Genomic DNA, 26,525 nt, shown 5'->3' on the forward strand with positions numbered 1-26,525 from the left:
TTACAGTTTAACCGTAGTACTGTGTTATATAGTGTAATATTACAGTTTAACCGTAGTACTGTGTTATATAGTGTAGTATTACAGTTAAACCGTAGTACTGTGTTATATAGTGTAATATTACAGTTTAACCGTAGTACCGTGTTATATAGTGTAGTATTACAGTTAAACCGTAGTACTGTGTTATATAGTGTAATATTACAGTTTAACCGTAGTACTGTGTTATATAGTGTAATATTACAGTTTAACCGTAGTACTGTGTTATATAGTGTAATATTACAGTTTAACCGTAGTACTGTGTTATATAGTGTAGTATTACAGTTAAACCGTAGTACTGTGTTATATAGTGTAATATTACAGTTTAACCGTAGTACTGTGTTATATAGTGTAATATTACAGTTTAACCGTAGTACTGTGTTATATAGTGTAATATTACAGTTTAACCGTAGTACTGTGTTATATAGTGTAATATTACAGTTTAACCGTAGTACTGTGTTATATAGTGTAATATTACAGTTTAACCGTAGTACTGTGTTATATAGTGTAATATTACAGTTTAACCGTAGTACTGTGTTATATAGTGTAATATTACAGTTTAACCGTAGTACTGTGTTATATAGTGTAATATTACAGTTTAACCGTAGTACTGTGTTATATAGTGTAATATTACAGTTTAACCGTAGTACTGTGTTATATAGTGTAATATTACAGTTTAACCGTAGTACTGTGTTATATAGTGTAATATTACAGTTTAACCGTAGTACTGTGTTATATAGTGTAATATTACAGTTTAACCGTAGTACTGTGTTATATAGTGTAGTATTACAGTTTAACCATAGTACTGTGTTATATAGTGTAATATTACAGTTTAACCGTAGTACTGTGTTATATAGTGTAATATTACAGTTTAACCGTAGTACTGTGTTATATAGTGTAATATTACAGTTTAACCGTAGTACTGTGTTATATAGTGTAGTATTACAGTTTAACCGTAGTACTGTGTTATATAGTGTAATATTACAGTTTAACCGTAGTACTGTGTTATATAGTGTAATATTACAGTTTAACCGTAGTACTGTGTTATATAGTGTAATATTACAGTTTAACCGTAGTACTGTGTTATATAGTGTAATATTACAGTTTAACCGTAGTACTGTGTTATATAGTGTAATATTACAGTTTAACCGTAGTACTGTGTTATATAGTGTAGTATTACAGTTTAACCGTAGTACTGTGTTATATAGTGTAGTATTACAGTTTAACCATAGTACTGTGTTATATAGTGTAATATTACAGTTTAACCGTAGTACTGTGTTATATAGTGTAATATTACAGTTTAACCATAGTACTGTGTTATATAGTGTAATATTACAGTTAGTTTAACCGTAGTACTGTGTTATATAGTGTAATATTACAGTTTAACCGTAGTACTGTGTTATATAGTGTAATATTACAGTTTAACCGTAGTACTGTGTTATATAGTGTAATATTACAGTTTAACCGTAGTACTGTGTTATATAGTGTAATATTACAGTTTAACCGTAGTACTGTGTTATATAGTGTAATATTACAGTTTAACCGTAGTACTGTGTTATATAGTGTAATATTACAGTTTAACCGTAGTACTGTGTTATATAGTGTAGTATTACAGTTTAACCGTAGTACTGTGTTATATAGTGTAATATTACAGTTTAACCGTAGTACTGTGTTATATAGTGTAGTATTACAGTTTAACCGTAGTACTGTGTTATATAGTGTAATATTACAGTTTAACCGTAGTACTGTGTTATATAGTGTAGTATTACAGTTAACCGTAACCAGTTTAACCGTAGTACTGTGTTATATAGTGTAATATTACAGTTTAACCGTAGTACTGTGTTATATAGTGTAATATTACAGTTTAACCGTAGTACTGTGTTATATAGTGTAATATTACAGTTTAACCGTAGTACTGTGTTATATAGTGTAATATTACAGTTTAACCGTAGTACTGTGTTATATAGTGTAATATTACAGTTTAACCGTAGTACTGTGTTATATAGTGTAATATTACAGTTTAACCGTAGTACTGTGTTATATAGTGTAATAAATATTACAGTTAAACCGTAGTACTGTGTTATATAGTGTAATATTACAGTTTAACCGTAGTACTGTGTTATATAGTGTAATATTACAGTTTAACCGTAGTACTGTGTTATATAGTGTAATATTACAGTTTAACCGTAGTACTGTGTTATATAGTGTAGTATTACAGTTTAACCGTAGTACTGTGTTATATAGTGTAATATTACAGTTTAACCGTAGTACTGTGTTATATAGTGTAATATTACAGTTTAACCGTAGTACTTTGTTATATAGTGTAATATTACAGTTTAACCATAGTACTTTGTTATATAGTGTAATATTACAGTTTAACCATAGTACTGTGTTATATAGTGTAATATTACAGTTTAACCGTAGTACTGTGTTATATAGTGTAATATTACAGTTTAACCGTAGTACTGTGTTATATAGTGTAATATTACAGTTTAACCGTAGTACTGTGTTATATAGTGTAATATTACAGTTTAACCGTAGTACTGTGTTATATAGTGTAATATTACAGTTTAACCGTAGTACTGTGTTATATAGTGTAATATTACAGTTTAACCGTAGTACTGTGTTATATAGTGTAATATTACAGTTTAACCGTAGTACTTTGTTATATAGTGTAATATTACAGTTTAACCATAGTACTTTGTTATATAGTGTAATATTACAGTTTAACCATAGTACTGTGTTATATAGTGTAATATTACAGTTTAACCGTAGTACTGTGTTATATAGTGTAATATTACAGTTTAACCGTAGTACTGTGTTATATAGAGTAATATTACAGTTTAACCGTAGTACTGTGTTATATAGTGTAATATTACAGTTTAACCATAGTACTGTGTTATATAGAGTAATATTACAGTTTAACCGTAGTACTGTGTTATATAGTGTAATATTACAGTTTAACCATAGTACTGTGTTATATAGTGTAATATTACAGTTTAACCGTAGTACTGTGTTATATAGTGTAGTATTACAGTTTAACCGTAGTACTGTGTTATATAGTGTAATATTACAGTTTAACCGTAGTACTGTGTTATATAGTGTAGTATTACAGTTTAACCGTAGTACTGTGTTATATAGTGTAATATTACAGTTTAACCGTAGTACTGTGTTATATAGTGTAATATTACAGTTTAACCGTAGTACTGTGTTATATAGTGTAATATTACAGTTTAACCGTAGTACTGTGTTATATAGTGTAATATTACAGTTTAACCGTAGTACTGTGTTATATAGAGTAATATTACAGTTTAACCGTAGTACTGTGTTATATAGTGTAATATTACAATTTAACCATAGTACTGTGTTATATAGAGTAATATTACAGTTTAACCGTAGTACTGTGTTATATAGTGTAATATTACAGTTTAACCATAGTACTGTGTTATATAGTGTAATATTACAGTTTAACCGTAGTACTGTGTTATATAGTGTAATATTACAGTTTAACCGTAGTACTGTGTTATATAGTGTAATAATACAGTTTAACCATAGTACTGTGTTATATAGTGTAATATTACAGTTTAACCATAGTACTTTGTTATATAGTGTAATATTACAGTTTAACCGTAGTACTGTGTTATATAGTGTAATATTACAGTTTAACCGTAGTACTGTGTTATATAGTGTAATATTACAGTTTAACCGTAGTACTGTGTTATATAGTGTAATATTACAGTTTAACCGTAGTACTGTGTTATATAGTGTAATATTACAGTTTAACCGTAGTACTGTGTTATATAGTGTAATATTACAGTTTAACCGTAGTACTGTGTTATATAGTGTAATATTACAGTTTAACCGTAGTACTGTGTTATATAGTGTAATATTACAGTTTAACCGTAGTACTGTGTTATATAGTGTAATATTACAGTTTAACCGTAGTACTGTGTTATATAGTGTAATATTACAGTTTAACCGTAGTACTGTGTTATATAGTGTAATATTACAGTTTAACCGTAGTACTGTGTTATATAGTGTAATATTACAGTTTAACCGTAGTACTGTGTTATATAGTGTAATATTACAGTTTAACCGTAGTACTGTGTTATATAGTGTAATATTACAGTTTAACCGTAGTACTGTGTTATATAGTGTAATATTACAGTTTAACCGTAGTACTGTGTTATATAGTGTAATATTACAGTTTAACCGTAGTACTGTGTTATATAGTGTAATATTACAGTTTAACCGTAGTACTGTGTTATATAGTGTAATATTACAGTTTAACCGTAGTACTGTGTTATATAGTGTAATATTACAGTTTAACCGTAGTACTGTGTTATATAGTGTAATATTACAGTTTAACCGTAGTACTGTGTTATATAGTGTAATATTACAGTTTAACCGTAGTACTGTGTTATATAGTGTAATATTACAGTTTAACCATAGTATTAACTGCAGTATTCAGCAAGGAGCTCTAAGTCATGACATGAACATAAAGCAGACAGTAACATGGAGACATTCAGAGACCTTCCTCCTCCCTCCTCTCTCTCTCCCTCCCTCCCTCCCTCCCCTCCTCTCTCTCTCGCCCTTCCTCCCCCCTCCCCTTCTCTCTCTCTTGCCCTTCCTCCCCCCTCCCTCCTCTTCTCTCTCTCTCGCCCTTCCTCCTCCCTCCCTCCGCTTCTCTCTCTCTCACCCTTCCTCCTCCCTCCCTCCTCTTCTCTCTCTCTCACCCTTCCTCCTCCCTCCCTCCTCTTCTCTCTCTCTCGCCCTTCCTCCTCCCTCCCTCCGCTTCTCTCTCTCTCACCCTTCCTCCTCCCTCCCTCCTCTTCTCTCTCTCTCACCCTTCCTCCTCCCTCCCTTCTCTTCTCTCTCTCTCGCCCTTCCTCCCCCTCCCTCCTCTCTCTCTCTCACCCTTCCTCCACTTCCCTCCCTCCCTCCCTCCCTCCTCTTCTCTCTCTCTCGCCCTCCTTCTCGCTCTCTTGCCCTTCCTCCCCCCTCCCTCCTCTTCTCTCTATCTCGCCCTTTCTCCTCCCTCCTCCTCTCTCTCTCTCCCTCCTCCCTCCCTCCTCTTCTCTCTCTCTCCTTCCTCCTCCCTCCTCCTCTCTCTCTCCTACCTCCCTCTCTCCCTCCTCTTCTCCCCCTCCTCTTCTCCCTCCTCTTCTCCCTCCCTCCCTCCCTCCCTCCCTCCCTCCCTCCCTCCCTCCCTCCCTCCCTCCCTTCCTTCCTTCCTCTCTTCTCTTCCAGACATCTACAAGCCAGCCATATCTCACAGGGACCTAAACAGCAGGAATGTTCTAGTAAAGAACGACGGGACGTGTGTGATCAGTGACTTTGGTCTGTCCATGAAGCTGACAGGGAACCGCCTGGTCAGGCCTGGAGAGGAGGAGAACGCTGCCATCAGTGAGGTGAGTCCCTAACCTCTGACCTCTAACCCAGAGAGGTGGAGAATGCTGCCATCGGTGAGGTTAGTCAGAAGAGGTCCCAGCGGTTCTGGAGGGTTAGTGTAGTGTTATAACACTGGTTCTGTCTCTCTCCAGGTGGGTAAAGTCCGCTACATGGTCCCAGCGGTTCTGGAGGGTTAGTGTAGTGTTATAACACTGGTTCCGTCTTTCTCCAGGTGGGTACAGTCCGCTACATGGCCCCAGAGGTTCTGGAGGGTTAGTGTAGTGTTATAACACTGGTTCTGTCTCTCTCCAGGTGGGTACAGTCCGCTACATGGCCCCAGAGGTTCTGGAGGGTTAGTGTAGTGTTATAACACTGGTTCTGTCTCTCTCCAGGTGGGTACAGTCCGCTACATGGCCCCAGAGGTTCTGGAGGGTTAGTGTAGTGTTATAACACTGGTTCTGTCTTTCTCCAGGTGGGTACAGTCCGCTACATGGCCCCAGAGGTTCTGGGGAGTTAGTGTAGTGTTATAACACTGGTTCTCTCTCTCTCCAGGTGGGTACAGTCCGCTACTTGGCCCCAGAGGTTGTGGAGGGTTAGTGTAGTGTTATAACACTGGTTCTGTCTCTCTCCAGGTGGGTACAGTCCGCTACATGGCCCCAGAGGTTCTGGAGGGTTAGTGTAGTCTTATAACACTGGTTCTGTCTCTCTCCAGGTGGGAACGATCCGCTACATGGCCCCAGAGGTTCTGGAGGGTTAGTGTAGTGTTATAACACTGGTTCTGTCTCTCTCCAGGTGGGTACAGTCCGCTACATGGCCCCAGAGGTTCTGGAAAGTTAGTGTAGTGTTATAACACTGGTTCTGTCTCTCTCCAGGTGGGTACAGTCCGCTACATGGCCCCAGAGGTTCTGGAGGGTTAGTGTAGTGTTATAATACTGGTTCTGTCTCTCTCCAGGTGGGTACAGTCCGCTACATGGCCCCAGAGGTTCTGGAGGGTTAGTGTAGTGTTATAACACTGGTTCTGTCTCTCTCCAGGTGGGTACATTCCGCTACATGGCCCCAGAGGTTCTGGAGCGTTAGTGTAGTGTTATAACACTGGTTCTGTTTCTCTCCAGGTGGGTACAGTCCGCTACATGGCCCCAGAGGTTCTGGAAGGGGCGGTGAACCTGAGGGACTGTGAGTCGGCTCTGAAGCAGGTGGACATGTACGCCCTGGGCCTCATCTACTGGGAGACCTTCATGAGGTGTACTGACCTCTTCCCAGGTAATAACCCTGACCTCTAACCCTGGGCCTCATCTACTGGGAGACCTTCATGAGGTGTACTGACCTCTTCCCAGGTAATAACCCTGACCTCTAACCCTGGGCCCCGTCTACTGGGAGACCTTCATGAGGTGTACTGACCTCTTCCCAGGTAATAACCCTGACCTCTAACCTTGGGCCCCGTCTACTGGGAGACCTTCATGAGGTGTACTGACCTCTTCCCAGGTAATAACCCTGACCTCTAACCCTGGGCCCCGTCTACTGGGAGACCTTCATGAGGTGTACTGACCTCTTCCCAGGTAATAACCCTGACCTCTAACCCTGGGCCTCGTCTAGAGAGGGCAGATACTCGTTTGAACAACAGGCACAACTCCGATATACGGTGCCTTAAAAAAGTATTCATACCCCTTAACTTATTCCACATTTTGTTGTTATAGCCTGAATTCAAAATTTATTAAATATATACAGTCGGGGCAAAAAAGTATTTATTCAGTCACCAATTGTGCAAGTTCTCCCACTTAAAAAGATGAGAGAGGCCTGTAATTTTCATCATATGTACACTTCAACTATGACAGACAAAATGAGAAAAAGAAATCCAGAAAATCACATTGTAGGATTTTTAATGAATTTATTTACAAATTATGATGGAAAATAAGTATTTGGTCAATAACAAAAGTTTATCTCAATACTTTGTTATATACCCTTTGTTGGCAATGACAGAGGTCAAACGTTTTCTGTAAGGTTTTCACACACTGTTGCTGGTATTTTGGCCCATTCCTCCATGCAGATCTTCTCTAGAGCAGTGATGTTTTGGGGCTGTTGCTGGGCAACACGGACTTTCAACTCCCTCCAAAGATTTTCTATGGGGTTGAGATCTGGAGACTGGCTAGGCCACCACAGGACCTTGAAGTGCTTCTTACGAAGCCAATCCTTCATGCCCGGAATGTGTGTTTGGGATCATTATCATGCTGAAAGACCCAGCCACGTTTCATCTTCAATGCCCTTGCTGATGGAATGAGGTTTTCACTCAAAATCTCACGATACATGGCCCCATTCATTCTTTCCTTTACACTGATCAGTCGTCCTGGTCCCTTTGCAGAAAAACAGCCCCAAAGCATGATGTTTACACCCCCATGCTTCACAGTAGGTATGGTGTTCTTTGGATGCAACTCAGCATTCTTTGTCCTCCAAACACGACGAGTTGAGTTTTTAGCAAAACGTTATATTTTGGTTTCATCTGACCATATGACATTCTCCCAATCTTCTTCTGGATCATCCAAATGCTCTCTAGCAAACTTCAGACGGGCCTGGACATGTACTGGCTTAAGCAGGGGGACAAGTCTGGCACTGCAGGATTTGAGTCTCTGGCGGCGTAGTGTGTTACTGATGGTAGGCTTTGTTACTTTGGTCCCAGCTCTCTGCAGGTCATTCACTAGGTCCCCCCGTGTGGTTCTGGGATTTTTGCTCACCATTCTTGTGATCATTTTGACCCCACGGGGTGAGATCTTGCGTGGAGCCCCAGATCGAGGGAGATTATCAGTGGTCTTGAATGTCTTCCATTTCCTAATAATTGCTCCCACAGTTGATTTCTTCAAACCAAGCTGCTTACCTATTGCAGATTCAGTCTTCCCAGCCTGGTGCAGGTCTACAATTTTGTTTCTGGTGTCCTTTGACAGCTCTTTGGTCTTGGCCATAGTGGAGTTTGTAGTGTGACTGTTTGAGGTTGTGGACAGGTGTCTTTTATACTGATAACAAGTTCAAACAGGTGCCATTAATACAGGAAACGAGTGGAGGACAGAGGAGCCTCTTAAAGAAGAAGTTACAGGTCTGTGAGAGCCAGAAATCTTGCTTGTTTGTAGGTGACCAAATACTTATTTTCCACCATAATTTGCAAATAAATTCATTAAAAATCCTACAATGTGAATATCTGGATTTTTTTCTCTTATTTTGTCTGTCATAGTTTAAGTGTACCTATGATGAAAATTACAGGCCTCTCTCATATTTTTAAGTGGGAGAACTTCCACAATTGGTGGCTGACTAAATACTTTTTTGCCCCACTGTATATATATTTTTTAAATTCTCTAAGAGTGATTACAGCTGTGAGTCTTTCTGGGTAAGTCTCTAAGAGTCATTACAGCTGTGAGTCTTTCTGGGTAAGTCTCTAAGAGTGAAGACAGCTGTGAGTCTCTCTGGGTAAGTCTCTAAGAGCGATTACAGCTGTGGGTCTCTCTGGGTAAGTCTCTAAGAGCGATTACAGCTGTGAGTCTTTCTGGGTAAGTCTCTAAGAGTGAATACAGCTGTGAGTCTCTCTGGGTAAGTCTCTAAGAGCGATTACAGCTGCAAGTCTTTCTGGGTAAGTCTCTAAGAGTGAATACAGCTGTGAGTGTTTCTGGGTAAGTCTCTAAGAGCGATTACAGCTGCGAGTCTTTCTGGGTAAGTCTCTAAGAGCTGTGAGTCTTTCTGGGTAAGTCTCTAAGAGCGATTACAGCTGCGAGTCTTTCTGGGTAAGTTTCTAAGAGCTGTGAGTCTCTCTGGGTAAGTCTCTAAGAGCTGTGAGTCTTTCTGGGTAAGTCTCTAAGAGCTGTGAGTCTTTCTGGGTAAGTCTCTAAGAGCTGTGAGTCTTTCTGGGTAAGTCTCTAAGAGCTGTGAGTCTTTCTGGGTAAGTCTCTAAGAGCTGTGAGTCTTTCTGGGTAAGTCTCTAAGAGCTGTGAGTCTTTCTGGGTAAGTCTCTAAGAGCTGTGAGTCTCTCTGGGTAAGTCTCTAAGAGTTGTGAGTCTTTCTGGGTAAGTCTCTAAGAGCTGTGAGTCTTTCTGGGTAAGTCTCTAAGAGCTGTGAGTCTTTCTGGGTAAGTCTCTAAGAGCTGTGAGTCTCTCTGGGTAAGTCTCTAAGAGCTGTGAGTCTTTCTGGGTAAGTCTCTAAGAGCTGGGAGTCTTTCTGGGTAAGTCTCTAAGAGCTGTGAGTCTCTCTGGGTAAGTCTCTAAGAGTTGTGAGTCTTTCTGGGTAAGTCTCTAAGAGCTGTGAGTATTTCTGGGTAAGTCTCTAAGAGCTGTGAGTCTTTCTGGGTAAGTCTCTAAGAGCTGTGAGTCTCTCTGGGTAAGTCTCTAAGAGCTGTGAGTCTTTCTGGGTAAGTCTCTAAGAGCTGGGAGTCTTTCTGGGTAAGTCTCTAAGAGCTGTGAGTCTCTCTGGGTAAGTCTCTAAGAGCTGTGAGTCTTTCTGGGTAAGTCTCTAAGAGCTGTGAGTCTTTCTGGGTAAGTCTCTAAGAGCTGTGAGTCTCTCTGGGTAAGTCTCTAAGAGCTGTGAGTCTTTCTGGGTAAGTCTCTAAGAGCTGTGAGTCTTTCTGGGTAAGTCTCTAAGAGCTGTGAGTCTTTCTGGGTAAGTCTCTAAGAGCTGGGAGTCTTTCTGGGTAAGTCTCTAAGAGCTGTGAGTCTTTCTGGGTAAGTCTCTAAGAGCTGGGAGTCTTTCTGGGTAAGTCTCTAAGAGCTGGGAGTCTTTTTGGGTAAGTCTCTAAGAGCTGTGAGTCTTTCTGGGTAAGTCTCTAAGAGCTGTGAGTCTTTCTGGGTAAGTCTAAGAGCTGGGAGTCTTTCTGGGTAAGTCTCTAAGAGCTGGGAGTCTTTCTGGGTAAGTCTCTAAGAGCTGTGAGTCTTTCTGGATAAGTCTCTAAGAGCTGTGAGTCTTTCTGGGTAAGTCTCTAAGAGCTGGGAGTCTTTCTGGGTAAGTCTCTAAGAGCTGTGAGTCTTTCTGGGTAAGTCTCTAAGAGCTGTGAGTCTCTCTGGGTAAGTCTCTAAGAGCTGTGAGTCTTTCTGGGTAAGTCTCTAAGAGCTGGGAGTCTTTCTGGGTAAGTCTCTAAGAGCTGTGAGTCTCTCTGGGTAAGTCTCTAAGAGTTGTGAGTCTTTCTGGGTAAGTCTCTAAGAGCTGTGAGTATTTCTGGGTAAGTCTCTAAGAGCTGTGAGTCTTTCTGGGTAAGTCTCTAAGAGCTGTGAGTCTCTCTGGGTAAGTCTCTAAGAGCTGTGAGTCTTTCTGGGTAAGTCTCTAAGAGCTGTGAGTCTTTCTGGGTAAGTCTCTAAGAGCTGTGAGTCTTTCTGGGTAAGTCTCTAAGAGCTGTGAGTTTTTCTGGGTAAGTCTCTAAGAGCTGGGAGTCTTTCTGGGTAAGTCTCTAAGAGCTGTGAGTCTTTCTGGGTAAGTCTCTAAGAGCTGTGAGTCTTTCTGGGTAAGTATCTAAGAGCTGTGAGTCTTTCTGGGTAAGTCTCTAAGAGCTGGGAGTCTTTCTGGGTAAGTCTCTAAGAGCTGTGAGTCTTTCTGGGTAAGTCTCTAAGAGCTGTGAGTCTCTCTGGGTAAGTCTCTAAGAGCTTTCCACACCTGGATTGGGCACCATTTGCCCTTTTATTCTTTTCAGAATTCTTCAAGCTCTGTTAAACTGGTTGTTGAGTGTTGCTAGACAACCATTTTCAGGTCTCACCTTAGATTTTCAAGTAGATTAAAGTCAAAACTGTAACTCGGCCACTCAGGAACATTCACTGTCTTCTTCGTAAGCATCTCCATTGTAGAGTTGGCGTTGTGCTTTACGTTATTGTCCTGCTGAAGTGTGAATTCATCTGAACAAGGTTTTTCTCTAGGATTTTGCCTGTGTCTAGTTCCATTCTATTTATTTTTTATCCTGGAAAACTCCCCAGTCCTTAACAATTACAAGCATACACATAACATGATGCAGACACCACTATGCTTGAAAATATAGATAGTGCTACTCAGTAATGTGTTGTATTGTATTTGCCCCAAACATAACACTTTGTATTCAGGACAAAACGTTTTTATTCTGTACAGGCTTCCTTTTCACTCTGTCAATTAGGTTAGTAATGTGGAGTAACTACAATGTTGTTGATCCATCCTCTGTTTTCTCCTATCACAGGCATTGAACTCTGTTTTAAAGTCACCATTGGCCTCATGGTGAAATCCCTGAATTGTTTCCTTCCTCTCTGGCAACTGAGTTAGGAAGGACGCCTGTATCTTTGTAGTGATTGGGTGTATTGATGCACCATCCGAAGTGTAATTAATAACTTTACCATGCTCAAAGGGATATTCACTATCTGATTTTTTTATTTGTATTTTTTTATTTTTTTACCCATCTACCAACAGGTGCTCTTCTTTGTGAGGCATTGAAAAACCTCCCTGGTCTTTGTGGTTGAATCTGTGTTTGAAATTCACTGCTCGACTGAGGGACCTTACAGATAATTGTATGTGTGGGGTACAGAGTTCAGGTAGTCATTCAAAAATCAAGTTTAACACAAACATGCAACTTATTATGTGATTTGTTAAGCACATTTTTACTCCCGAACGTATTCATTCTTGCCATAACGAAGAGGTTGAATGCTTATTGATTCAAGAAAGTTCTGCTTTTATTTTTATTTAATTTGTAAAAATGTCTTAAAGCATAATTCCACTTTGACATTATGGGGTGTTGTGTGTAGGCCAGTGACACAAAATCTCAATTTAATCCATTTTAAATTCAGCCTGTAACAACAAAATGTGGAAAAAGTCAAGGGGTCCGAATACTTTCTGAAGGCTCTGTACGTACACAGTGAGTAAAGAATGTTCTAGAAACAGAATATGAGGTGATCAGCATTTCATGTCTGTTTCTCAATACGCACACTACCGTGCTCTCCTGAGTCACTATCTGTTTCTCAATACGCACACTACCGTGCTCTCCTGAGTCACTATCTGTTTCTCAATACGCACACTACCGTGCTCTCCTGAGTCACTGGCTGTTTCTCAATATGCACACTACCGTGCTCTCCTGAGTCACTGGCTGTTTCTCAATACGCACACTACCGTGCTCTCCTGAGTCACTGGCTGTTTCTCAATACGCACACTACCGTGCTCTCCTGAGTCACTGGCTGTTTCTCAATATGCACACTACCGTGCTCTCCTGAGTCACTGGCTGTTTCTCAATACGCACACTACCGTGCTCTCCTGAGTCACTGGCTGTTTCTCAATACGCACACTACCGTGCTCTCCTGAGTAACTGGCTGTTTCTCAATATGCACACTACCGTGCTCTCCTGAGTCACTGGCTGTTTCTCAATATGCACACTACCGTGCTCTCCTTAGTCACTGGCTGTTTCTCAATACGCACACTACCGTGCTCTCCTGAGTCACTGGCTGTTTCTCAATACGCACACTACCGTGCTCTCCTGAGTCACTGGCTGTTTCTCAATACGCACACTACCATGCTCTCCTGAGTCACTGGCTGTTTCTCAATACGCACACTACCGTGCTCTCCTGAGTCACTGGCTGTTTCTCAATACGCACACTACCGTGCTCTCCTGAGTCACTGGCTGTTTCTCAATACGCACACTACCGTGCTCTCCTGAGTCACTGGCTGTTTCTCAATACGCACACTACCGTGCTCTCCTGAGTCACTGGCTGTTTCTCAATACGCACACTACCGTGCTCTCCTGAGTCACTGGCTGTATCTCAATGAAACTGTGTCCTCCAGGAGAGATGATAATGATGATATTGTGTCCTCCAGGAGAGATGGTAATGATGATATTGTGTCCTCCAGGAGAGATGGTAATGATGATATTGTGTCCTCCAGGAGAGATGGTAATGATGATATTGTGTCCTCCAGGAGAGATGGTAATGATGACATTGTGTCCTCCAGGAGAGATGGTAATGATGATATTGTGTCCTCCAGGAGAGATGGTAATGATGATATTGTGTCCTCCAGGAGAGATGGTAATGATGATATTGTGTCCTCCAGGAGAGATGGTAATGATGATATTGTGTCCTCCAGGAGAGATGGTAATGATGACATTGTGTCCTCCAGGAGAGATGGTAATGATGATATTGTGTCCTCCAGGAGAGATGGTAATGATGATATTGTGTCCTCCAGGAGAGATGGTAGTGATGATATTGTGTCCTCCAGGAGAGACGGTAATGATGACATTGTGTCCTCCAGGAGAGACGGTAATGATGACATTGTGTCCTACAGGAGAGATGGTAATGATGATATTGTGTCCTCCAGGAGAGATGGTAATGATGATATTGTGTCCTCCAGGAGAGATGGTAATGATGATATTGTGTCCTCCAGGAGAGATGGTAATGATGATATTGTGTCCTCCAGGAGAGATGGTAATGATGATATTGTGTCCTTTAGGAGAGATGGTAATGATGATATTGTGTCCTCCAGGAGAGATGGTAATGATGATATTGTGTCCTCCAGGAGAGATGGTAATGATGATATTGTGTCCTCCAGGAGAGATGGTAATGATGATATTGTGTCCTCCAGGAGAGATGGTAATGATGATATTGTGTCCTCCAGGAGAGATGGTAATGATGATATTGTGTCCTCCAGGAGAGATGGTAATGATGACATTGTGTCCTCTAGGAGAGATGGTAATGATGACATTGTGTCCTCCAGGAGAGATGGTAATGATGATATTGTGTCCTCTAGGAGAGATGGTTATGATGACATTGTGTCCTCCAGGAGAGATGGTAATGATGATATTGTGTCCTCCAGGAGAGATGGTAATGATGACATTGTGTCCTCCAGGAGAGATGGTAATGATGATATTGTGTCCTCTAGGAGAGATGGTAATGATGACATTGTGTCCTCCAGGAGAGATGGTAATGATGATATTGTGTCCTCCAGGAGAGATGGTAATGATGATATTGTGTCCTCCAGGAGAGATGGTAATGATGACATTGTGTCCTCCAGGTGAGGCGGTGCCCGACTACCAGATGGCGTTCCAGGCCGAGGCAGGGAACCACCCCTCCTTTGAGGACATGCAGGTCCTGGTCTCCAGAGAGAAAGAGAGACCCAAGTTCCCTGAGGCCTGGAAGGAGAACAGCCTGGTGAGCCTGAGTACTATTGTCCTGCCCTTACATGTGTGTTTGGCCTCGCTCCTAACCTCTCTCCTAACCTCGCTCCGAGCCTCGCTACGAGCCTCTCTCCTAACCTCGCTCCTAACCTCTCTCCTAACCTCGCTCTGAGCCTCGTTCCTAGCCTCGCTCCTAGCCTCGCTCCTATCCTCTCTCCTAGCCTCTCTCCTAGCCTCGCTCCTAGCCTCGCTCCTAACCTCGCTCCTAACCTCTCTCCTAAACTCGCTCCTAACCTCTTTCCTAACCTCGCTCCTAACCTCGCTCCTAACCTCGCTCCTAACCTAGCTCCTAACCTCGCTCTGAGCCTCGCTCCTAGCCACTCTCCTAGCCTCTCTCCTAGCCTCGCTCCTAGCCTCGCTCCTAACCTCGCTCCTAACCTCTCTCCTAAACTCGCTCCTAACCTCTCTCCTAACCTCGCTCCTAACCTCGCTCCTAACCTCTCTCCTATCCTAGCTCCTAACCTCGCTCCTAGCCTCGCTCCTAACCTCTCTCCTAATCTCGCTCCTAGCCTCGCTCCTAACCTCTCTCCTAACCTCTCTCCTAGCTACGCTCCTAAACTCGCTCCTAGCCTCGCTCCTAGTCTCACTCCTAGCCTCGCTCCTAACCTCTCTCCTAACCTCTCTCCTAGCCTCGCTCCTAGCCTCGCTCCTAGCCTCGTTTCTAACCTCGCTCCTAACCTCTCTCTTCTCCCTCATTGAACTCATCAGAAAGGGGAAGCTGAAGGTGAAACCTAATGCTGTTCTTCCACCATTCTGGTCTCACCATTCTGGTCTCACCATTCTGGTCTCACCTGGCAAGACCCCTGTAATCAATGCAGATGAAGGGGAGGAGAGCATTGAAATGTAGAGTAATTGAGAATAGAATTGAGATGTGTGACTACGGTCCTCCCCCCCAGGCGGTACGTTCCCTAAAGGAGACCATGGAGGACTGTTGGGACCAGGATGCTGAGGCCAGGCTGACCGCTCAGTGTTCAGAGGAACGCATGGCTGAACTACTGCTGATCTGGGACAGGACCAAGTCTGTCAGCCCCACGGTTAACCCTATGACCACCACACTGCAGAATGAGAGGTGAACACACACACACACACACACACACACACACACACACGCACGCACACACACACAGGACCAAGTCTGTCAGTCCTACAGTTAACCCCATGAGCACCGTACTGCAGAACGAAAGGTGTGTCGCAGCATGTAGGCCTTACTGTATAATCACATCTCTCAGCTAGTTGTCTCTACGCAGCATGTAGGCCTTACTGTATAATCACATCTCTCAGCTAGTTGTCTCTACGCAGCATGTAGGCCTTCCTGTATAATCACATCTCTCAGCTAGTTGTCTCTACGCAGCATGTAGGCCTTACTGTATAATCACATCTCTCAGCTAGTTGTCTCTACGCAGCATGTAGGCCTTACTGTATAATCACATCTCTCAGCTAGTTGTCTCTACGCAGCATGTAGGCCTTACTGTATAATCACATCTCTCAGCTAGTTGTCTCTACGCAGCATGTAGGCCTTACTGTATAATCACATCTCTCAGCTAGTTGTCTCTACGCAGCATGTAGGCCTTACTGTATAATCACATCTCTCAGCTAGTTGTCTCTACGCAGCATGTAGGCCTTACTGTATAATCACATCTCTCAGCTAGTTGTCTCTACGCAGCATGTAGGCCTTACTGTATAATCACATCTCTCAGCTAGTTGTCTCTACGCAGCATGTAGGCCTTACTGTATAATCACATCTCTCAGCTAGTTGTCTCTACGCAGCATGTAGGCCTTACTGTATAATCACATCTCTCAGCTAGTTGTCTCTACGCAGCATGTAGGCCTTCCTGTATAATCACATCTCTCAGCTAGTTAAAGGGATAGGTCGGGTTTTTGGGATATGCCCTTTATCTACTTCCCCAGAGGCAGATGAACACGTGGATACCAATTTTATGGCTGCGTTCAGATTGGAGGAATTTGCTAACTAGCGTTAGCGCAAATAGTTATTGAGCTAATGCTAGTTAGCATTGGCTCGCAAAACTACCTTGTAACTTCTTTCATACTGGACCCAGAGACATAAAATCGGTTTAAAACTTTGATTTGATTTGATCTGACTCTGGGGAAGCAGATAAAGAAAGGGCTTTATTTCCAGAATCCCGAACTATCCCTTTAATACACATAAACATAAAGCTGCTTATATGACTGTTCAACCACCTTCCATCTGCCTCAGGAACCTGTCCCACAGCCGCAGGGGTCCTAAAGTCAGCCCCTACCCCGACTACTCCTCGTCCTCCTACATCGAAGACCACAGGGTGAAGAACCTCCCCGGTGGAGACACCTCTATGTCGTGGACCTCCTCCATCGGCATCCTAGGGGGAACCAACAGTGGCCCAGAGAAGAACCGGAACTCCATCAACGCGGAGCGTCAGCAGGCGCAGGCCCGTCTGCCCAGCCCGGAGATCGCCAGCGTCTCCTCCACCACGGGGTTCACTCCCAACACCATCATGACCTCCATCTCTGAGTCAGGACACGTCTCCTCCAGCACACTAGGTAATATTATTACTAGATTATATTACTATTTTTTATATATTATATTGTTAATTATGTACTGGAAATAGTGTTTCACATTTCAGTCCATTTGGCTGCCGATTAACCGACTCTCATTACTGGTCACATTTTTTTTCCAAATGGTAAAATTACGTGACTGAAAGAACACACAATGCGTGAATACCAGGAACAATACCAAGCCTGTCATCGTCCAATCAAAAGGCTATAACCTATTACTCAACATGGAACAATACCAAGCCTGTCATCGTCCAATCAAAAGGCTATAACCTATTACTCAACATGGAACAATACCAAGCCTGTCATCGTTCAATCAAAAGGCTATAACCTATTATTCAACAATACCAAGCCTGTCATCGTCCAATCAAAAGGCTATAACCTATTATTCAACAATACCAAGCCTGTCATCGTCCAATCAAAAGGCTATAACCTATTGGTCATCAAAAATAAAGGAGGACCAAGGCACTCTTCATATAATTAATTAAAAGGCTATAACCTACTACTCAACATGGAACAATACCAAACCTGTCATCGTCCAATCAAAAGGCTATAACCTACTACTCAACATGGAACAATACCAAACCTGTCATCTTCCTGTCAAAAGGCTATAACCTACTACTCAACATGGAACAATACCAAACCTGTCATCTTCCTGTCAAAAGGCTATAACCTATTACTCAACATGGAACAATACCAAACCTGTCATCTTCCTGTCAAAAGGCTATAACCTACTACTCAACATGGAACAATACCAAACCTGTCATCTTCCTGTCAAAAGGCTATAACCTACTACTCAACATGGAACAATACCAAACCTGTCATCTTCCTGTCAAAAGGCTATAACCTACTACTCAACATGGAACAATACCAAACCTGTCATCTTCCTGTCAAAAGGCTATAACCTACTACTCAACATGGAACAATACCAAACCTGTCATCTTCCTGTCAAAAGGCTATAACCTACTACTCAACATGGAACAATACCAAACCTGTCATCTTCCTGTCAAAAGGCTATAACCTACTACTCAACATGGAACAATACCAAACCTGTCATCTTCCTGTCAAAAGGCTATAACCTACTACTCAACATGGAACAATACCAAACCTGTCATCTTCCTGTCAAAAGGCTATAACCTACTACTCAACATGGAACAATACCAAACCTGTCATCTTCCTGTCAAAAGGCTATAACCTACTACTCAACATGGAACAATACCAAACCTGTCATCTTCCTGTCAAAAGGCTATAACCTACTACTCAACATGGAACAATACCAAACCTGTCATCTTCCTGTCAAAAGGCTATAACCTACTACTCAACATGGAACAATACCAAACCTGTCATCTTCCTGTCAAAAGGCTATAACCTACTACTCAACATGGAACAATACCAAACCTGTCATCTTCCTGTCAAAAGGCTATAACCTACTACTCAACATGGAACAATAACAAACCTGTCATCTTCCTGTCAAAAGGCTATAACCTACTACTCAACATGGAACAATACCAAACCTGTCATCTTCCTGTCAAAAGGCTATAACCTACTACTCAACATGGAACAATACCAAACCTGTCATCTTCCTGTCAAAAGGCTATAACCTATTACTCAACATGGAACAATACCAAACCTGTCATCTTCCTGTCAAAAGGCTATAACCTACTACTCAACATGGAACAATACCAAACCTGTCATCTTCCTGTCAAAAGGCTATAACCTACTACTCAACATGGAACAATACCAAACCTGTCATCTTCCTGTCAAAAGGCTATAACCTACTACTCAACATGGAACAATACCAAACCTGTCATCTTCCTGTCAAAAGGCTATAACCTACTACTCAACATGGAACAATACCAAACCTGTCATCTTCCTGTCAAAAGGCTATAACCTACTACTCAACATGGAACAATACCAAACCTGTCATCTTCCTGTCAAAAGGCTATAACCTACTACTCAACATGGAACAATACCAAACCTGTCATCTTCCTGTCAAAAGGCTATAACCTACTACTCAACATGGAACAATACCAAACCTGTCATCTTCCTGTCAAAAGGCTATAACCTACTACTCAACATGGAACAATACCAAACCTGTCATCTTCCTGTCAAAAGGCTATAACCTACTACTCAACATGGAACAATACCAAACCTGTCATCTTCCTGTCAAAAGGCTATAACCTACTACTCAACATGGAACAATACCAAACCTGTCATCTTCCTGTCAAAAGGCTATAACCTACTACTCAACATGGAACAATACCAAACCTGTCATCTTCCTGTCAAAAGGCTATAACCTACTACTCAACATGGAACAATACCAAACCTGTCATCTTCCTGTCAAAAGGCTATAACCTACTACTCAACATGGAACAATACCAAACCTGTCATCTTCCTGTCAAAAGGCTATAACCTACTACTCAACATGGAACAATACCAAACCTGTCATCTTCCTGTCAAAAGGCTATAACCTACTACTCAACATGGAACAATACCAAACCTGTCATCTTCCTGTCAAAAGGCTATAACCTACTACTCAACATGGAACAATACCAAACCTGTCATCTTCCTGTCAAAAGGCTATAACCTACTACTCAACATGGAACAATACCAAACCTGTCATCTTCCTGTCAAAAGGCTATAACCTACTACTCAACATGGAACAATACCAAACCTGTCATCTTCCTGTCAAAAGGCTATAACCTACTACTCAACATGGAACAATACCAAACCTGTCATCTTCCTGTCAAAAGGCTATAACCTACTACTCAACATGGAACAATACCAAACCTGTCATCTTCCTGTCAAAAGGCTATAACCTACTACTCAACATGGAACAATACCAAACCTGTCATCTTCCTGTCAAAAGGCTATAACCTACTACTCAACATGGAACAATACCAAACCTGTCATCTTCCTGTCAAAAGGCTATAACCTACTACTCAACATGGAACAATACCAAACCTGTCATCTTCCTGTCAAAAGGCTATAACCTACTACTCAACATGGAACAATACCAAACCTGTCATCTTCCTGTCAAAAGGCTATAACCTACTACTCAACATGGAACAATACCAAACCTGTCATCTTCCTGTCAAAAGGCTATAACCTACTACTCAACATGGAACAATACCAAACCTGTCATCTTCCTGTCAAAAGGCTATAACCTACTACTCAACATGGAACAATACCAAACCTGTCATCTTCCTGTCAAAAGGCTATAACCTACTACTCAACATGGAACAATACCAAACCTGTCATCTTCCTGTCAAAAGGCTATAACCTACTACTCAACATGGAACAATACCAAACCTGTCATCTTCCTGTCAAAAGGCTATAACCTACTACTCAACATGGAACAATACCAAACCTGTCATCTTCCTGTCAAAAGGCTATAACCTACTACTCAACATGGAACAATACCAAACCTGTCATCTTCCTGTCAAAAGGCTATAACCTACTACTCAACATGGAACAATACCAAACCTGTCATCTTCCTGTCAAAAGGCTATAACCTACTACTCAACATGGAACAATACCAAACCTGTCATCTTCCTGTCAAAAGGCTATAACCTACTACTCAACATGGAACAATACCAAACCTGTCATCTTCCTGTCAAAAGGCTATAACCTACTACTCAACATGGAACAATAACAAACCTGTCATCTTCCTGTCAAAAGGCTATAACCTACTACTCAACATGGAACAATACCAAACCTGTCATCTTCCTGTCAAAAGGCTATAACCTACTACTCAACATGGAACAATACCAAACCTGTCATCTTCCTGTCAAAAGGCTATAACCTATTATTCAACATGGAACTCCTGTAATGAAGCAGCTAATAAAACCTCATTTTCAAACATTTGGCGGTTCAAACCAGCACACATAATGTTACAGAGATGATAACACAGTTCACATGATGCTAGCAGTTCTATATGTTACAGAGATGATAACACAGTTCACATGATGCTAGCAGTTCTATATGTTACAGAGATGATAACAGTTCACATGATGCTAGCAGTTCTATATGTTACAGAGATGATAACACAGTTCACATGATGCTAGCAGTTCTATATGTTACAGAGATGATAACACAGTTCACATGATGCTAGCAGTTCTATATGTTACAGAGATGATAACACATCGGCGTTGGTAGACTTTCCTGACAGGTGACATTCCTCTAACTAGTCTCTGTCTGACAGGTGACATTCCTCTCCTCTAACTAGTCTCTGTACGACAGGTGACATTCCTCTCCTCTAACTAGTCTCTGTCTGACAGGTGACATTCCTCTAACTAGTCTCTGTCTGACAGGTGATATTCCTCTAACTAGTCTCTGTCTGACAGGTGATATTCCTCTAACTAGTCTCTGTCTGACAGGTGACATTCCTCTAACTAGTCTCTGTCTGACAGGTGATATTCCTCTAACTAGTCTCTGTCTGACAGGTGATATTCCTCTCCTCTAACTAGTCTCTGTCTGACAGGTGATATTCCTATCCTCTAACTAGTCTCTGTCTGACAGGTGATATTCCTATCCTCTAACTAGTCGCTGTCTGACAGGTGATATTCCTCTCCTCTAACTAGTCGCTGTCTGACAGGTGATATTCCTCTCCTCTAACTAGTCGCTGTCTGACAGGTGGTATTCCTCTAACTAATCTCTGTCTGACAGGTGATATTCCTCTCCTCTAACTAGTCTCTGTCTGACAGGTGATATTCCTATCCTCTAACTAGTCGCTGTCTGACAGGTGATATTCCTCTCCTCTAACTAGTCGCTGTCTGACAGGTGATATTCCTCTCCTCTAACTAGTCGCTGTCTGACAGGTGATATTCCTCTAACTAGTCTCTGTCTGACAGGTGATATTCCTCTCCTCTAACTAGTCGCTGTCTGACAGGTGATATTCCTCTAACTAGTCTCTGTCTGACAGGTGATATTCTTCTAACTAGTCTCTGTCTGACAGGTGATATTCCTCTAACTAGTCGCTGTCTGACAGGTGATATTCCTCTAACTAGTCTCTGTCTGACAGGTGATATTCCTCTCCTCTAACTAGTCTCTGTCTGACAGGAGATAATCTTCTAACTAGTCTCTGTCTGACAGGTGGTGTTCCTCTCCTCTAACTAGTCTCTGTCTGACTGGTGATAATCCTCTAACTAGTCTCTGTCTGACAGGTGATAATCCTCTAACTAGTCTCTGTCTGACAGGTGGTATTCCTCTCCTCAAACTAGTCTCTGTCTGACAGGTGATATTCCTCTCCTCTAACTAGTCTCTGTCTGACAGGTGATATTCCTCTCCTCTAACTAGTCTCTGTCTGACAGGTGATATTCCTCTCCTCTAACTAGTCTCTGTCTGACAGGTGATAATCCTCTAACTAGTCTCTGTCTGACAGGTAGTATTCCTCTCCTCTAACTAGTCTCTGTCTGACAGGTGGTATTCCTCTCATCTAACTAGTCTCTCTCTGAAGGGTGGTATTCGTGTAACTAGTCTCTGTCTGACAGGTGGTATTCCTCTCCTCTAACTAGTATCTGTCTGACAGGTGGTATTCCTCTCCTCTAACTAGTCTCTGTCTGACAGGTGATATTCCTCTCCTCTAACTAGTCTCTGTCTGACAGGTTATATTCCTCTCCTCTAACTAGTCTCTGTCTGACAGGTGATATTCCTCTAACTAGTCTCTGTCTGACAGGTGGTATTCCTCTAACTAGTCTCTGTCTGACAGGTGGTATTCCTCTAACTAGTCTCCGTCCGACAGGTGATATTCCTCTCCTCTAACTAGTCTCTGTCTGACAGGTGATAATCCTCTAACTAGTCTCTGTCTGACAGGTGGTATTCCTCTCCTCTAACTAGTCTCTGTCTGACAGGTGATATCCCTCTCCTCTAACTAGTCTCTGTCTGACAGGTGATATTCCTCTAACCAGTCTCTGTCTGACAGGTGATATTCCTCTAACTAGTCTCTGTCTGACAGGTGATAATCCTCTAACTAGTCTCTGTCTGACAGGTGGTATTCCTCTCCTCTAACTAGTCTCTGTCTGACAGGTGATAATCCTCTAACTAGTCTCTGTCTAACAGGTGGTATTCCTCTCCTCTAACTAGTCTCTGTCTGACAGGTGGTATTCATGTAACTAGTCTCTGTCTGACAGGTGATATTCCTCTAACTAGTCTCTGTCTGACAGGTGATATTCCTCTCCTCTAACTAGTCTCTGTCTGACAGGTGATATTCCTCTAACCAGTCTCTGTCTGACAGGTGATAATCCTCTAACTAGTCTCTGTCTGACAGGTGATATTCCTCTAACTAGTCTCTGTCTGACAGGGGATATTCCTCTCCTCTAACTAGTCTCTGTCTGACAGGTGATATTACTCTAACTAGTCTCTGTCTGACAGGTGGTATTCATGTAACTAGTCTCTGTCTGACAGGTGATATTCCTCTAACTAGTCTCTGTCTGACAGGTGGTACTCCTCTCCTCTAACTAGTCTCTGTCTGACAGGTGATAATCCTCTCCTCTAACTAGTCTCTGTCTGACAGGTGATATTCCTCTAACTAGTCTCTGTCTGACAGGTGATAATCCTCAAACTAGTCTCTGTCTGACAGGTGTTATTCCTCTCCTCTAACTAGTCTCTGTCTGACAGGTGATATTCCTCTCCTCTAACTAGTCTCTGTCTGACAGGTGATATTCCTCTCCTCTAACTAGTCTCTGTCTGACAGGTGATATTCCTCTAACTAGTCTCTGTCTGACAGGTGGTATTCCTCTATCTAGTCTCTGTCTGACAGGTGATAATCCTCTAACTAGTCTCTGTCTGACAGGTGATATTCCTCTCCTCTAACTAGTCTCTGTCTGACAGGTGATAATCCTCTCCTCTAACTAGTCTCTGTCTGACAGGTGATATTCCTCTAACTAGTCTCTGTCTGACAGGTGATAATCCTCAAACTAGTCTCTGTCTGACAGGTGTTATTCCTCTCCTCTAACTAGTCTCTGTCTGACAGGTGATATTCCTCTCCTCTAACTACTCTCTGTCTGATAGGTGATAATGCTCTAACTAGTCTCTGTCTGACAGGTGATATTCCTCTCCTCTAACTAGTCTCTGTCTGACAGGTGATAATCCTCTAACTAGTCTCTGTCTGACAGGTGGTATTCCTCTCCTCTAACTAGTCTCTGTCTGACAGGTGGTATTCCTCTCATCTAACTAGTCTCTCTCTGAAGGGTGGTATTCGTGTAACTAGTCTCTGTCTGACAGGTGGTATTCCTCTCCTCTAACTAGTATCTGTCTGACAGGTGGTATTCCTCTCCTCTAACTAGTCTCTGTCTGACAGGTGATATTCCTCTCCTCTAACTAGTCTCTGTCTGACAGGTGATATTCCTCTCCTCTAACTAGTCTCTGTCTGACAGGTGATATTCCTCTAACTAGTCTCTGTCTGACAGGTGGTATTCCTCTAACTAGTCTCTGTCTGACAGGTGGTATTCCTCTAACTAGTTTCCGTCTGACAGGTGATATTCCTCTCCTCTAACTAGTCTCTGTCTGACAGGTGATATTCCTCTAACTAGTCTCTGTCTGACAGGTGGTATTCCTCTAACTAGTCTCTGTCTGACAGGTGATATTCCTCTAACTAGTCTCTGTCTGACAGGTGGTACTCCTCTCCTCTAACTAGTCTCTGTCTGACAGGTGATAATCCTCTCCTCTAACTAGTCTCTGTCTGACAGGTGATATTCCTCTAACTAGTCTCTGTCTGACAGGTGATAATCCTCAAACTAGTCTCTGTCTGACAGGTGTTATTCCTCTCCTCTAACTAGTCTCTGTCTGACAGGTGATATTCCTCTCCTCTAACTAGTCTCTGTCTGACAGGTGATATTCCTCTCCTCTAACTAGTCTCTGTCTGACAGGTGATATTCCTCTAACTAGTCTCTGTCTGACAGGTGGTATTCCTCTATCTAGTCTCTGTCTGACAGGTGATAATCCTCTAACTAGTCTCTGTCTGACAGGTGATATTCCTCTCCTCTAACTAGTCTCTGTCTGACAGGTGATAATCCTCTCCTCTAACTAGTCTCTGTCTGACAGGTGATATTCCTCTAACTAGTCTCTGTCTGACAGGTGATAATCCTCAAACTAGTCTCTGTCTGACAGGTGTTATTCCTCTCCTCTAACTAGTCTCTGTCTGACAGGTGATATTCCTCTCCTCTAACTACTCTCTGTCTGATAGGTGATAATGCTCTAACTAGTCTCTGTCTGACAGGTGATATTCCTCTCCTCTAACTAGTCTCTGTCTGACAGGTGATAATCCTCTAACTAGTCTCTGTCTGACAGGTGGTATTCCTCTCCTCTAACTAGTCTCTGTCTGACAGGTGGTATTCCTCTCATCTAACTAGTCTCTCTCTGAAGGGTGGTATTCGTGTAACTAGTCTCTGTCTGACAGGTGGTATTCCTCTCCTCTAACTAGTATCTGTCTGACAGGTGGTATTCCTCTCCTCTAACTAGTCTCTGTCTGACAGGTGATATTCCTCTCCTCTAACTAGTCTCTGTCTGACAGGTGATATTCCTCTCCTCTAACTAGTCTCTGTCTGACAGGTGATATTCCTCTAACTAGTCTCTGTCTGACAGGTGGTATTCCTCTAACTAGTCTCTGTCTGACAGGTGGTATTCCTCTAACTAGTTTCCGTCTGACAGGTGATATTCCTCTCCTCTAAATAGTCTCTGTCTGACAGGTGATAATCCTCTAACTAGTCTCTGTCTGACAGGTGGTATTCCTCTCCTCTAACTAGTCTCTGTCTAACAGGTGATATCCCTCTCCTCTAACTAGTCTCTGTCTGACAGGTGGTATTCCTCTCCTCTAACTAGTCTCTGTCTGAAAGGTGATAATCCTCTAACTAGTCTCTGTCTGACAGGTGGTATTCCTCTCCTCTAACTAGTCTCTGTCTGACAGGTGATAATCCTCTAACTAGTCTCTGTCTAACAGGTGGTATTCCTCTCCTCTAACTAGTCTCTGTCTGACAGGTGGTATTCATGTAACTAGTCTCTGTCTGACAGGTGATATTCCTCTAACTAGTCTCTGTCTGACAGGTGATATTCCTCTCCTCTAACTAGTCTCTGTCTGACAGGTGATATTCCTCTAACCAGTCTCTGTCTGACAGGTGATAATCCTCTAACTAGTCTCTGTCTGACAGGGGATATTCCTCTAACTAGTCTCTGTCTGACAGGGGATATTCCTCTCCTCTAACTAGTCTCTGTCTGACAGGTGATATTACTCTAACTAGTCTCTGCCTGACAGGTGGTATTCCTCTAACTAGTCTCTGTCTGACAGGGGATATTCCTCTCCTCTAACTAGTCTCTCTCTGACAGGTGGTATTCATGTAACTAGTCTCTGTCTGACAGGTGGTATTCCTCTCCTCTAACTAGTCTCTGTCTGACAGGTGGTATTCCTCTCCTCCAACTAGTCTCTGTC

General features: G+C 42.2%; 1 protein-coding gene across 1 annotated transcript in view; it reads left to right on the forward strand.

Annotated features, from left to right (window-relative positions):
• LOC139404863 (bone morphogenetic protein receptor type-2-like) overlaps window positions 1-26,525 on the forward strand; it is a 156,208-nt gene that overhangs the window by 107,411 nt on the left and 22,272 nt on the right. The window contains exons 7-12 of the mRNA XM_071147395.1: window positions 5,284-5,444; window positions 6,537-6,684; window positions 14,392-14,528; window positions 15,451-15,623; window positions 15,682-15,738; window positions 16,770-17,089. Of these exons, the coding sequence (XP_071003496.1) occupies window positions 5,284-5,444; window positions 6,537-6,684; window positions 14,392-14,528; window positions 15,451-15,623; window positions 15,682-15,738; window positions 16,770-17,089 (996 nt within the window). The remainder of the gene's footprint in view (window positions 1-5,283; window positions 5,445-6,536; window positions 6,685-14,391; window positions 14,529-15,450; window positions 15,624-15,681; window positions 15,739-16,769; window positions 17,090-26,525) is intronic.

This window comes from Oncorhynchus clarkii, unplaced genomic scaffold, assembly GCF_045791955.1.
Source record: "Oncorhynchus clarkii lewisi isolate Uvic-CL-2024 unplaced genomic scaffold, UVic_Ocla_1.0 unplaced_contig_4472_pilon_pilon, whole genome shotgun sequence".
NCBI classification, from domain to species: Eukaryota; Metazoa; Chordata; class Actinopteri; order Salmoniformes; family Salmonidae; genus Oncorhynchus; species Oncorhynchus clarkii.